Here is a 14011-nt window from a genome sequence, read left to right on the forward strand (position 1 = left end):
AATTACTTCTAAATTCTAATATATATTTTCTTATAGTTTTTTAATCAATCTAAAAAATAAAATAAAAAATAATAATAAAAAAATTATGAGAATCAGAATGCAAACAGAGTAAACATATGGCAATGAGTAATAGTTCAAATGGCATAGACTCCCCATACTCAATTAAGAGGTTGCGGGTTCGAGTCTCTTATCTTTCCAAATTAGCCAATGAGTTATAGCTCAAATGGCATAATCTCCCCATACTCAATTAAGAGGTTGCGGGTTCGAGTCTCCTATCTTTAGTAAAAAAAAAAAAAAAAAAAACTGATGCATACATGCGTTCCATGGACTATATTTAGGACACCTTCCGGCAAACCAGCCTCCAATGCCAATTCAGCTAGCATTATAGAAGCACCTGGAAAAACAAAATTTCAAATAACAACCAATACTAATCTCACTATATTCCACAGCATGGTAGCATCCAACTACAATGAAATTTAATCATCACCACCTTATAACCAAAGGTGATGAATTATGAAAGCAGACAGATGAATGTGCACTTCTATATTGTACCAAAAACTGTCTCCAATGGGAGTAGAAAGAAGTAGCAAGAATCACCTGGATCTTTCTCTGATGGCTTTAGAACATAGGTATTACCACATGTAACAGCAATTGGGAACATCTGCAGATAGATCTACTGTCGCTTTTTTTTTTAGTTTTCATATTTTTTAATCTAAAAATCCAAGGATTAATTTGTTGTAATTCTGAGTTTCATTTGATAATTAATAGTTATTATTGACCAATGAGTTGCTGCATATAAAAGACGGAATTTAAAACTTCTGACATTTAACAAATTTGGATTGGTCAAGTGATTAGCTTACGTATACGCATAAGCAAGTGTCGAGACATCAAATCCTGCTTTATATATATAGCAATTCATTGACCAACGACAAATCCTTAAATGAAGCTCAAATTTGTGACAGATTAGTCATTCGTCTACTGGATCGACAGATATCGTGAGAAACCAAAAAATAGAAAACCTTCAATATTTACTTAAATGGATAAGTAAACTCACTATTCAACCAACTCAAGTTGGGTATTCATTCTCATTTATTATTAGATAAAATGCAAAATCTAATATATGGAGTAAATTGGCTAAAAACTATAGTCTCCCCATACTCATTTAAGAGGTTGCGGGTTTGAGTCTCCCTATCTTCGGTAAAAAAAAAAAATTGACTGAACTAAAAAAATGAGTATACAAAATATTTTTGGTTAATATTACATGTACATACACATGGAGTGGGTGAGTGGGGAAGTAGAAGTGTAGAACACTAGTACTACTAAGCATTTGTGATATTGCATGCGTTTTGTGGCTTAGCAATAATGTGATGGGGGCAGGCCAAGCATGAAAAGGCCTTTGCTGCCCCTCTAAGCTAAGGCAACCCCATGCTTTTAATTACTTCTACTCTTCCACGTAGCGATAAAGCTAAGCACAAACCTTCCAACTAATAATCTATCCCATACAGCCATTTCTTGAACCTCTTCTCCTTCACAAAGCAATGATGTGATGAATTAATTATCATATGATTTTATTCCCTAACTAGTATCAATTTGCTTGTAATGTATGCATATGAGTATGGGCACTCAAGTAGTTCAAAGCCATGAGGAAATTATAAGCATCATTCTCACTCAAAGCCACCCCAAGAGGACTCATCAAGTGCAAAAATAAGCAATAACCTTGTGAGAAAAATGTTGTATATGACCAAAATGCCACTAATCAATATAATTCTTAATTTGGTTCAACTGTAGACTTATACAAGTATATAATCATGGGCAGTTTGGGAATTACACAGCAATCAATGTTAGGGGTTGGGGTCAGCTGAAAGCAAAACCCATAATTCTGTTCCCCCCTTCATTGGCCTCCTTTTCCCAACACATAAATTCAAGCACAAGGAACAACCACTTCCTCAAGACACTATAAAAGCCATTGGAAGCTCTCCAACAAGTTTTCATCCAAAAGCTACTACCTATTTTCTCTTCTTCTAAGTGGTTTACACAATACCAGATAGACCAAAAAGAAAAAAATGAGTCGCATTGGTTTATTCTTCCTCTTCCTCCTTTCTACAATACTTGTGTCTATTGCTAGTGGCCAAGAAAGAGCTCCTCATGGCCTTGAATATGAGAGTCCTATAGCTTTCTCACCATCAGCATATGATTTCTTTCATCCTAATGCACAAAAGAAAAATGAGACCAAGGACCCTTGTTCTGCATCAAAATGTTCACCTTTGCCTATGGCAGCACAAGTGGAAGCAACTCAAGTATATGAAAACAAAGCATTGGCAACACAGAAAGGTAGGAAACAAATTGGAGTTGGTGCTGTGGCCGGCATTGTCTTCGCTGTTGCTTGTGCTGTGCTTCTGGCCATGGGAATATACTATGTAAAGGTCACTCGCCAAGCAAACATGAGTAGAACAACCAACAACAGTGTTCAGTGTCATGCATAATATGCCTTCTATGGTCCTATGTCAGATTAAAAAAAAACTATAGCTTATAGCAAGGTTGAAACTTGAGGTTGAAACTTGACCTCACCACCCAAGTTCCTTAAAAATCCTTCCCTAACCATATCTGCGTGTGTATGTAATGTATCTAAATTTTCTTGTTTCTTACCAGTAGTAACCTTAATCTTCGTTCTTTATGGTTAGCTAATGCATCTAAGGTTATGATAGTGATCAATTTCAAATTTGGATGTCATCACAAAGTGTTACAAGCTTCTAATTGGGATGTTCCAACTTCTCACCATTACAAACTAGTGAAACTACCAATTTTTGTGGAGTTTTATATTTGACTTCCAAAAAGGAAAGCATTTCTATTTGAAAGTTCCTCAACCAAATCAAGAGCAATAGTGAAGCAATGAAGCAACTTATTCCCCCTGGGGTCTACTCTAGTCTAATACCTCATCTTCCTCGCTAGTCTATGAATTAATGCCTTAACAAATTAGATACATTCTCGCAGAATTTGAAACCAAGAACTACCATAAAGAGGCTCACATCAAGACGATTATTAGTCAAATTATAGATGACAGCCATTAATGTAAAACATTCAGTGCATTTTATAGACAACAGCCAACAGGCACCTCCAACATGCTAGAGAACGCCAGAGGAGAGATTGTAAAACAATATGTAAATTACAATTCATAAACTAGTGAGTGCAGGGGAATAAAATCAGGAATCTTGATCTAATGATCTGTATATTGAAGCATCATTTGAGTATTGTAGTACATTGGTCTACAAATAACTGCCCGTGTACACAACGGTTTAGCAAATAATTTAGAATGTGAAGGTAAAAAGGAGGGCAAGTATTGCATGTTTTGATTTCACAATTACAAAAGTTGAAACATCAATATTGAAAATAAAATTGCTCATAACATTTCTACCATCCACGTGAGCTGAGAGACTTTATCAAAGGTCCAAATGTTTGATCTACAGCTTTGTTCCATATATGTGCAAATTCAGAATGGGATTTCTTAGCAAATGAGGGTTGTCTGACCTAGAAGAGCATAAAAACCAAATGGTTAGCATTTAAATGTAGTAAGTCCAAATTGAAATTTACAACATAAGGGTAGCAGAGCATGGAATATAGCATGCCTGTTAATTTCACACAAAAAAATAACAGAATAGCTGAAGAACGTGGACTTAAAATCACATGGCACACATTCTATGTATAAGAAGCATAACCCAACATATGGAAACAGAGGAGAGTGGAAGATAGTTGAAGTCCAATTCGAAGAATGGTCAGCAAGAAAGACATCATGGTACCTTATAATGCTATACCTGGATTCATTCAACAGCTAATCATGTTTAGTAAAAACTTGATATCAAGCACAAGGACAAACAAGAACATCAACTTTTCATATTGATTTTGTCAATCACTGTGGACAAGTGAACATGTGTTTAGTGAAGCTTTGCTGCATATCCAACTGCCACATCTTAGCCTGAAGGTAGTTCCAGCAACTAAGTAACTATAAACATATAGCTTCCGACCAGGCTGACAAATTATGATATTGCCCTTTTAAAAAGAGTAATGTTATATAGCAAGCCATTCCACCCCAACCAAACTAACCACACCCTTAGAGTCAGCATAGTGTACCTATGAAATAGTGGGGAAGAAAAATTCACATATGAGCTTGAAGAAACTCTGTTTCCCAATTTGGGGAAGTTCCAAACTGACCCTCATAAGATTTAAACTAGGAATAAATTAGCTTCTTAAAAAGAGAGAGAGAAAGAAACTAAGAATAAATTAGAAACTCAACTTATTATCTAATCAATCATAAGAATTCCTTTCGACATTATAACAACACGAAAGCTTTGTCCATTAGGTGAGACTGGCTAGATCATATGAACGGAATAGTGCCCTATCGCAAACTATGTTAATAGTCTAACCATTTAAGTCCAAATAATTTTTTTAACGGTTCTTGCATAGTATTTCTTGGTCTCCTTTTACCTTTAGCTACTGAGCTACCCTATATGCACATGATCAAGCCACTCATCACAAGATTCTACCCTCTATACAACAATTTTGTCTCTAAGTCCAAATCTGAGATTCTACCAACCATTTTGACACAAAGTTACAGAAACATCTGAGACTAAAACAGGGGGAAGCTTGCAAGAAGGACCCTAAATTAAGCAACAGATACAAGGCATAAATAAAACCTCATAACTGTGAACAGACATAGTATTCTCTCTCGGGCATTCCAACAAACAGTTGGTGCACACGACGAACAATCACTTAATAATTTCTCAAATTCAATACAGATAAAGTTGCATTTTCACTAAAAAATGAATTCTCATCATTTATGTTATTTTGACCTGAGATTGAGATTGGACGTTGGAGATGGAAGAGTAGATGTTTCTTCGCTGCTCCAGAACCACCGCGCCGGTCAATACCACTCCCAGTGTAGCTCCAAGCAGCCGCTCCTATCCATTCATTCACACACCCCAAAAAACAAAAAGCGATGATTTTTTTTTGCTTGAAACAACAAAACATAAACATAGAAAGATAGAATCATGGAATCGTAAGAGAGTTGAATTTCATGCTTGAAGAGGGAGTGTACCTGGGTGAGTATGCTAATCATCGTCTTCGCTTATTGTTTTTCTCTGCAACAGATTTGTCGGAGCAATGTTTGTTCCCAATTGCGGTCTTCCCCAACCAGAGCAATCACCACGCAATTTCTCTCTTTTTGTTTCGAGAGAAGGCATCATCACATCGCTGCTACCCAACGACGTCGTATTAGCTATTACTTCATTGGGCCTCATTATTGGGCCTCTCAACGAAGCCTTTTACATTATTTCTCTCTTTTTGTTTTCGTGGGCTCTAAGCCCCCTTGTAAACCAAAAAAAAGGTTTAATAAACTTACCTATCTCTAATTTTTTGTTATAGCATCCAAATTAATGCCTATTGAGTAAATCCGCATTAACTGAAGGCCTAAAGTCAAAAGGCTTCTAATCCCATATTTTGGTCAAAGCCCAACTTAACTGTTAACTCAGCTGACAGCTTGAATCTGTGTCTCCACTCTCAACTTCACTTCACTCACTTCCCCGGCGAAACCCGAAAACAACTCCGTTTGGTGTCGTACACTCCTCAAACGACAATGCCGAGCCATAAACGACTCGTCGTTTTACTCTCCCTCACTACTCTACTTCTCTTCTCCTCCTTCACCCTCATTTCAACGAAGAAATCCGCTCAAAACGACAATACCGCCAACGAAAACGACGACGAGGATCTCAGCTTCCTCGAGGAACCGGACGAAGCTGCCACCACCGCACACCACCACGCCGACTCCAACTTACCAGATCCCGACGGCGACGACGAGGACCTCGAACTCGACGAAGACGACGACAACGATTACGGCGACTTCTCCTCTTACTCCCCCTCGCACTTCGAGGCAGAACAACCGCCGTGGGATGTGGACGACAAAGACGTTGTCGTATTGAAGGAACGGAACTTCACGACCGTAATTGAGAACAACCAATACGTGATGGTGGAATTCTACGCGCCATGGTGCGGACATTGCCAAGCGTTGGCGCCGGAGTACGCCGCTGCCGCCACGGAGCTGAAGAACTACGGCGTCGTCCTGGCAAAGATTGACGCCACGGCGGAGCAAGAAATGGCGCACGAGTACGACGTTCAGGGCTTTCCCTCCATCTTCTTCTTCGTCGATGGAGAGCACAAGCCTTACACTGGCCACAGGACAAAGTAAATTTACTTTCCTAACCTTCTGTCTCTCAGTTTTTCCTTCGATTTCAATTACTTGTTTATTTTTATTGATTTTACTGTAATTAGATATTCAGTTATTTTTTGCATTGTTTTTATGTGTGCTTTCCTATGCTCCTATTACATTTTTTGCAAACTAATGCTTTTGCTGATATAAGTGGTTTGGGCAAAACAATGAACTGATAAAGTCACATTTTTACAAGTTTTACCGTGAGGTTTATGTTTGTATATGATAGTTTGGTATTAATTTGTATGTTAATGCTACTTTGTGATTCTTAAGTTGGAAATGATTTGTTTGTTTCAATTCAGGGATGGTATTGTGGCTTGGGTTAAGAAGAAGATAGGGCCTGGGGTGTACAACATTAGTACGGCGGATGATGCGGAACGCATATTGACGTCTGAGAATAAAGTTGTCTTGGCCTTCCTCACCACTTTAGTTGTAAGTGTTTGGATTTCTTGTATTTGGTCATATATCCGTTTTACCATATAGCAAGTTGGTTGCCTTTTATCCTTGTTTAAAAGTAGGGGATGGGAAATGGAAGTAGAATTTGTTTAATTTTTGCAATTTCTATGTCCATTTCAAGATAACGTGATGAAATTGTAGTCTCATTCCTCAGACTAAGGTGGTTCCATCATAGTTAAATGAAAATACTCTGCTGCATTTCCTAATCAAATCAATGGATTTATCATTTTGTTTGTTATTATATGCATGCAGGGTTCTGAGAGTGAGGAGCTAGCTGCTGCATCCAAACTTGAGGATAATGTCAATTTTTATCAAACTGTGGTTCCTGATGTTGCAAAGCTTTTCCATATTGACCCAGAAGCTAAACGCCCTGCTTTGGTGTTGGTTAAGAGGGAGGATGAGAAGCTCAGCTATTTTGGTGCGCTTTCTTTCTTGTCCTTCTCTTTTAACTGTCCCTTGATGAAAACCAGAGAGTCATTCCGAGTTCTTTTCACCTTGCCTCTCAGATGGCAAATTCGTAAAAGCGGAAATAGCAGACTTTGTAGCCATCAACAAGCTTGCCTTGGTTACAACTTTCTCAAAAGAAACTGCCCCATTAATCTTTGAAAGTAAAATCAAGAAACAGGTAATTATTTGTGTCTGCATCTTTTTATATTTGTTAAAGTAGGAAGCAATATTCTTTTAAAGCACTATTTTCTAACTCTATTGTGTGTTGTAGTTGTTGCTGTTTGTGACTAAGAAAAATTCAGATAAGTTTTTTCCAATTTTCGGAGAAGCAGCAAAACTTTTCAAGGGGAAGGTATAGTTTCTCACAGGTTATTACTTAATACTCTGTTATGGCATTCTTCAGATGGAGTCTAGACAGATTTCTATATTCTTTTTGGTTAACAAAATAATTTTTTTTATCTGCACTAGTCTGAACTAGTTTTAAATTTTACGAATACTCTGTGGGTATATAGGAACTAACACTAATCACCTTGTCCCTATTCGTAAAATTATCACAGTTCTGGCATTTCATGTTTGATACTACTAGCACTGGGAGCTTAATGTGTTGTCTACTGATATCTCAAAATTGATCTTTCTTTCTTTCATCATGCATTTTTGTTCATATAATCTCATGATAATATTGAAGAAATAATAAATTCTAATTTCTCACATATAATAATAAATTTATAATTTATTCACCTGCCATTCCCTTCAAAAGAATCTTTGAGCTATATATTTCTAATGTCAATTATCTGTTGCAGCTGGTCTTTGTTCATGTGGACATGGACAATGAAGATGCTGGAAAGCCTGTAGCAAGCTTCTTTGGCATCACCGGAAAAGGTCCCAAAGTAATGGAACCACCACCCTTTCTTCGTTTTATCTAAGTATGTCAGAATGAAACTCATCGTATCTTGCATAGGTACTTGCATATATTGGAAATAATGATGGGAGAAAATTTCTATATGATGGTGAGGTGACTGTTGACAATATTAAGGTACGCTTCTTTCTACTTGTCAGGGGCTCTGTTCATTTTGTTATCATGTTAATGAATGTGCATGAATGCTATCTTCTATCTTAGTTATGTTTGAAATCTTGGTTGGGGCTGAAAATTCCATGTATGCTTTTTTTCTTAGGCATTTGGTGAAGATTTTCTTCATGACAAGTTAAAACCTTTCCTCAAGTCAGATCCAGTTCCAGAAACGGTGAGTTATTTTCATTTTCCATAAATGTTCTTTTGGCCTGGTATTTTAGCCACTGATCTAACATGTATGCTAACTTGGCAGAATGATGGTGACGTAAAAATTGTTGTCGGGGATAACTTCGATGACATTGTCTTGGATGAGTCAAAGGATGTTCTCCTTGAGGTACAATACTACTTGTTCCGTAGCTTGCAAGAGTCATTTTTGCTTGTAAACATATATCATATTAATAAGTTGTCGTCGTAATATTAGGTTTATGCTCCTTGGTGTGGCCACTGCCAAGCACTGGAACCAACATACAATAAACTTGCAAAGCATCTTCGTGGTATTGAATCTATTGTAATAGCCAAGATGGATGGTTCAACAAACGAGCATCCCAGGATAAAGGTAACTCAGATTTAAAGTATATGTTGGTATCATATGGTTTGTACTGTTGCAATTATATCAATTAAAACAACATATCTCCAACCGATCGTATAGTTTGAATATTGAATTAAGCATTACAATGGAAGCCATTATAACAATCCTTTCAATGAATTCTTGTGTACTGAATGAATTATATTTACTTTGCAGACTGACGGATTCCCGACAATTCTCTTCTTCCCAGCAGGAAAAAAGAGTTCTGACCCTGTATGTGAATACGAAACGAGAGCACATATTTATGTCTATTCAGCTTTGCTGGATCTGCATGATATTTTTCGTTAAATGATCTTAAATATTTTTGCCTGCAGATTACTGTTGATGTGGACCGTACGGTGGCAGCATTTTATAAGTTCCTGAGGAAACATGCATCAATCCCATTCAAGCTCAAGAAACCAACCTCAACTTCTAAAGCAGGTTCTGGTCTCAAGGATGAACTATGAGGAGTAGAATGGCATTTCTATTTATAGTTACTTAGAGAGATGATAGCATAGTTACACAAATTGCAGGAGGAATGGAAAAGAATGCTAGAGAATTCAGAACTAAGAGGTAACGTGTATTTGGGGTGAGAATTTATTTATTTATTAATTTATAGATTGAAAGAAGTCAAGAACCTTGAAATCTTAGTATATAATATGTTCACTTAAAAGGGGTACAAGAATAAATTGTGCATGTGTTGTAAGGATCTACTTGGATGCACTTGTTCTATTTTTCTTTTCTATGCTGCATAAGCGAACTAAGACAAATGGAACCTTGTGGTGTAAGTCTTCATCTATTCAATCTAACAAATCAAATATATATATGTTGGTCACAAGTAATTTGGTGAAAGTGGGTTAACAGTTAACTTTTTATTCGAGTTCTACTAAAATGAATTGTTGTTCAACTCTTGTGTATATAAGGCAATTATGTTTTCTCGGTATATTAATTTTATTTATATTATTCAAAGCAAGACAAGATGCTTATTTTAAATGCATTTTTGAGATGTTGAAATCTAAAAGTAAAGTACTTTTTTTCTAACTTGTAATTTTAAAAATAATTTGTTCATTATGTATTTATTACTAGAATTAAAATAAAAGAACTAAATTAGCAAAATGAGGTTTGTAATTACCTTACTAGTTACTAGATATTGAATTGTTACTGCTTTTACCAAAATAGTCACCCTCTGGATTAATAGAAACAGAATTCGCATAATTACAAGTTTGATTTACTAGCTGAAAGTGCGAGCATGGCCAATTGAATACTACTACAATGCCATAATTACAAGTTTGATTTACTAGCTGAAAGTATATGTACTAGTAGTTGCCATCTTGTACCTGTAATATTTTAATACTATGATAATTTCTGGGATAAATTTGAGTATAATTCCTCATCTCTCTTTAAGAAACTTCGTTATAAAATTCCGCAAAAGCATATTAACTCGGAATGCTATCAAACAAGGCTTCACAAACTATCTTCCACTTTTTTCATCATTGTCTTTTTCTAATTCCAAGGCCCCAAGCACAACGTTTAGGTGCTCCATTTTCCGGGATTGGTCGATCATCTATACTACTCATCAAGTTGCACCGTATATATAGATTCATGCATTCTCCAATAAGGCAACTCTAAATGAATTTGTTTACTTATTACTTTCACATAATCTTCCCAAGCAGCAATTGCAGCCACAATTCCTGTCCAGTCAAAGCAAATGCCTCCATTTTCTTCCAAAGGCATACTCCCAAAAACCTTCAATACCAAATCTTCATCATTCAAAAGTACAGACTTCAGACAGTTGATTTTCTCCTTGTCCTTATCTGAAAGTTTTAGCACGTTCGTGTGCACATTCAATGCCTTGGTCTTTAAGGCAGATCCTTGCCAACAATAGAAATGGATGACCTGGTTGGTAGAAGGATTCGAGTCAGTAGTTGCCAAAAAGTCTCCACAATAAATTACATGAAATCAGCTATGCATAAACAACTGTAGTAAATGAGGTTAGTGAAAAATAAAGGACTATATTTTAGTTCAAAAAAACAAAACATGTTAGTTCTATTTTAATAAAAATGCAGAAAGCACTAGTTGATGTAAAGTATTCTCTCTGTAAATCAAATTGCATGAATTTCCTGCATTGATGAACGGCCAGACTTTGAATAAACTGATAGGTTTCTTTCTTCTCTCTTTGTAATCATCATCTCTTTTTCTTAATAAATTCCTTCTTTTATTAATAAATGAATAAATCTACCAAAAGGATTCTTATAAATACCTGAAGTGCATGCAAAATATTGACAAATTCATGGTCTAACAACTCATCTCCTCTTACTAACTGCACTGGCTTCACCAGTAATTCAGATACATCTGAGTCACAGGCACCGTCATCGGATATAGAAATGCCATATCCAAGACTATGAAGTCTGGCCCAACATATATTAAAACCAAACTGGTCATTGGAAGCTTGATCCTGCGAAAAACAATACATATCACAGGATGCAGGCAGAGGAAGATACGATGCAGCCATGTCCTTATGTAATAGGTGTTGTGAAAGGAGAGAAACAAGCTTCACATCCTCATCATGGGAACCATCACGAGTGAACCATAAAGTAAGCGTTAGTCTTTCTCCATCAGTTATCTGTCAATGAAAAATATCACATAACAAAGAATAAAGAATAATATCCATCTTGAATAGTCGGAGTTATTCAATCATTCAAAATTCTGCATTTTATTGCTCCTCCTTCTCCTTAGCCGTCGAATAACGTACATTGCTTTGTCATACTGATGTGAATTCAAACAGTATCCATGGGACTGCATCCTGTCAACAAGATCAATAGCATAGTCCTTTTTATCTATCGAAAGAAGGAGACATTTGAGGAGCTTGTTACAAATTCTTGGCCTCAACATGAAACTTTTTTCTAGGGTGTAGAGGAATATGTTTACTGCATCATCCAGCTTCCCTTCCTCACAGAGAATATCAATCAAATGTACACAACTTGTAGGATTGATATTAATATTGAACTCACCAAGAACAGAAAATATAGCTAATGCTTCATCTACCTTTTTTGCCATACAGAACCCAGTAATTAGAATTGTGTATGGAGCTAAATTAAAATCTCTACATTTGAAGTCCATTTCCAGTAAGCCTCGAATTACTTCTTTCACATTTCCTCTGATAAAATGGTTCTCCAACATGTTGATTGAATCATTATCCCACTTCAGAAGGCTTTTCAGATATTCAAAGTAAATATTGAAGGCCATCGAGACCTTCCCCTTTTTGTTTAACCAGCTCATATGGGCATTAGAATTTGATAATCCAGGTTGACAACCATGCTTCAACATATGTTCACGGATCTTAAAGGCGTCATCTTCTCTGTTAGCCCTATAAAGTCCATCAACAAGTGTCCCATAAGTAATAGAATCAGGTGAGATCCCCTTTAGTTGCAGCTCCTTGAAAAGCTTGATAGCAGCGTTGATATTACCAGTTTTGCAAAAACCATTGATTAAAATGTTGTATGTGATAATGTTAGGCACAACCCCACTCCCAGCAAGTTGTTTGAGAAGCTTGTAAGCATTCAAAACTTCACCAGCCTCGCACATTTGCTCCACCTTTTTCTGGAGACTAACACTATCAAAAACCCTGTCAGAACCCTGAGAAAGCCGGAAAAACAAAGATGGGCTTCTCCCAATCTCCATCTCGTGCAGTAAAAGGTGTGCTTCCTCAATTCTACGAGCCTTGCAAAGGCCATGCATCAGAGCACTGAAGGTCACAACTGACGGGAGACATCCAAGTTTTTCCATCTGATTAAATATCTCCCGTGCCTCTCCAACCATTCCATTCCTACACATGCCACAGATGAGAATGGTGTAGGTGTAAGCATTATGAAACTGTTCGTCCTTGGAAACCTCAAGCTGAAGAGATCTAGCTTGGTCCAAACGACCTATGTCACAAAAACCTTTGATTAATGCATTGTAACAATAGGCGTCTGGTACTAAACCCATCCCAATCATCTCATCTAACATCTTTGCAGCTTCACCAACCCTACCCTCTTCGGACAAACCACGTATCATGATAGCATATAAAGTAACATCCGGCACAATTCCCCTCTTAAACATCTTGGTGTACCATACATATGCCTCACTATATCTCTTGGCGTGAATGAAGCTATTTATCAAAGAACGGTAACTCTGCAGATTAAGAGCAAAACCATCTTTCCTCAACAAAGACAGCAAAGAAAGCGCTTCATCTGTCCTCCCGTTCTTGCAAAACCCATCAATCAAGACATTATAACAGCGCAAAGTAGGCAAGCACCCATTTTCTTTCATAGTGTTAAACAACCTAAACGCCTCATCAACCTTCTTCCACTGACAGAGGCCATAAATAATAGCCGTATACGTCTTAACATCAGGCAGCACACCCCTCTTGCTCATATCATCGAGCATCTCGAGGGCAGCATTGAAGTTTCCAATCTTACAGAATCCACCAATCAAGAGAGTGTACGTGTGGTCATCTGGCAAAGAATTAGACCTAAGCATAACATTATAGAGCGAAAAAGCCAACACAAACAAGTCTTTCTTGAGCACAACCTTCAAGATAGTGTTATAGGCGTGAGCATCAGGCTCACAATCGAACTCAGACATTCTATCAAAACACTGAATGGCTTCTTCAGCAAGACCCATATAGGAATAGGTCCTTATGAGGGCTCTAACAGATTCAGAACTTATGAAAATCCCATATTTCTTCAGAAGCTGGAGCGCGTCCCAGTAAAGGGAGCACCACTCCTTAGTGGCGAGAGTGCAACTTACCTCGTTACGGGAATGCTGATCCACGAGGCTCTCGAACTTGAGCGCGACCCACACGCAGAAACGGAGGGGGAGTCGGCGGTTACGATTAGGGAGATCTCGCGTGACGACGACGGCGTCTGCGTCAGCGGAAGAGTGGTGCTGCGATCGGCGAGGGAGGAACCTTGTGAGCAGTCCGGAAGCATTGTGGAAATGGACTCGTTTCCACAACAGCATAGAGGGATCGGGGTGATGATGGTGGCAGCGGGGCGCTATCTTGTGGCGTTTGGGGAAGAGGGCAACAGGTGAGACCTAAAAACAGAGTAAAGAGTAATAAACTTATAACGAATATCAGAGAGGCTTTTTTAAGTCTCTTTTTGGGGGGCCGATAGATGAAAATGTCCATAAGACTAATTTAATATTACTAACCACTCAAACATGAAGAGATTAT

At 37.5% G+C, this 14011-nt stretch overlaps 4 protein-coding genes and 1 pseudogene across 4 annotated transcripts in view; 2 read left to right on the forward strand and 3 right to left on the reverse strand.

The window, feature by feature from the left end:
- LOC110262509 overlaps positions 1-5260 on the reverse strand; it is a 12309-nt pseudogene extending 7049 nt beyond the window's left edge.
- LOC107629215 lies at positions 1553-2680 on the forward strand. Its single transcript, XM_016331938.2, has one exon. The coding sequence runs from the start codon at positions 2064-2066 to the stop codon at positions 2481-2483; it is 420 nt and encodes a 139-aa protein (XP_016187424.1). The 5' UTR covers positions 1553-2063; the 3' UTR covers positions 2484-2680.
- Positions 3182-14011, reverse strand: part of LOC107632364 (pentatricopeptide repeat-containing protein At1g79540) — a 13304-nt gene continuing 2474 nt past the window's right edge. The window contains exons 2-3 of the mRNA XM_016336051.2: positions 11546-13872; positions 3182-3525 (exon numbers count right to left, since the gene is read on the reverse strand). Coding sequence (XP_016191537.2) covers positions 3459-3525; positions 11546-13872 — 2394 coding nt within the window. The 3' untranslated portion in view covers positions 3182-3458. The remainder of the gene's footprint in view (positions 3526-11545; positions 13873-14011) is intronic.
- LOC107629211 (protein disulfide isomerase-like 1-4) lies at positions 5509-9635 on the forward strand. The gene is made up of 12 exons (XM_016331933.2): positions 5509-6231; positions 6559-6688; positions 6965-7130; positions 7219-7337; positions 7431-7511; positions 7960-8046; positions 8118-8192; positions 8332-8400; positions 8482-8562; positions 8650-8784; positions 8971-9027; positions 9129-9635. The coding sequence occupies exons 1-12, from the start codon at positions 5627-5629 to the stop codon at positions 9258-9260; spliced, it is 1737 nt and encodes a 578-aa protein (XP_016187419.1). The 5' UTR covers positions 5509-5626; the 3' UTR covers positions 9261-9635.
- On the reverse strand, positions 9966-11539 carry LOC107629213. The gene is made up of 2 exons (XM_016331936.2): positions 11054-11539; positions 9966-10689 (listed from the first exon to the last, which is right to left on the reverse strand). Exons 1-2 carry the CDS (start codon positions 11303-11305, stop codon positions 10363-10365), a joined length of 579 nt encoding a protein of 192 aa, XP_016187422.1. The 5' UTR covers positions 11306-11539; the 3' UTR covers positions 9966-10362.

Source organism: Arachis ipaensis, chromosome B03 (genome assembly GCF_000816755.2).
Source record: "Arachis ipaensis cultivar K30076 chromosome B03, Araip1.1, whole genome shotgun sequence".
Taxonomy (NCBI): Eukaryota; Viridiplantae; Streptophyta; class Magnoliopsida; order Fabales; family Fabaceae; genus Arachis; species Arachis ipaensis.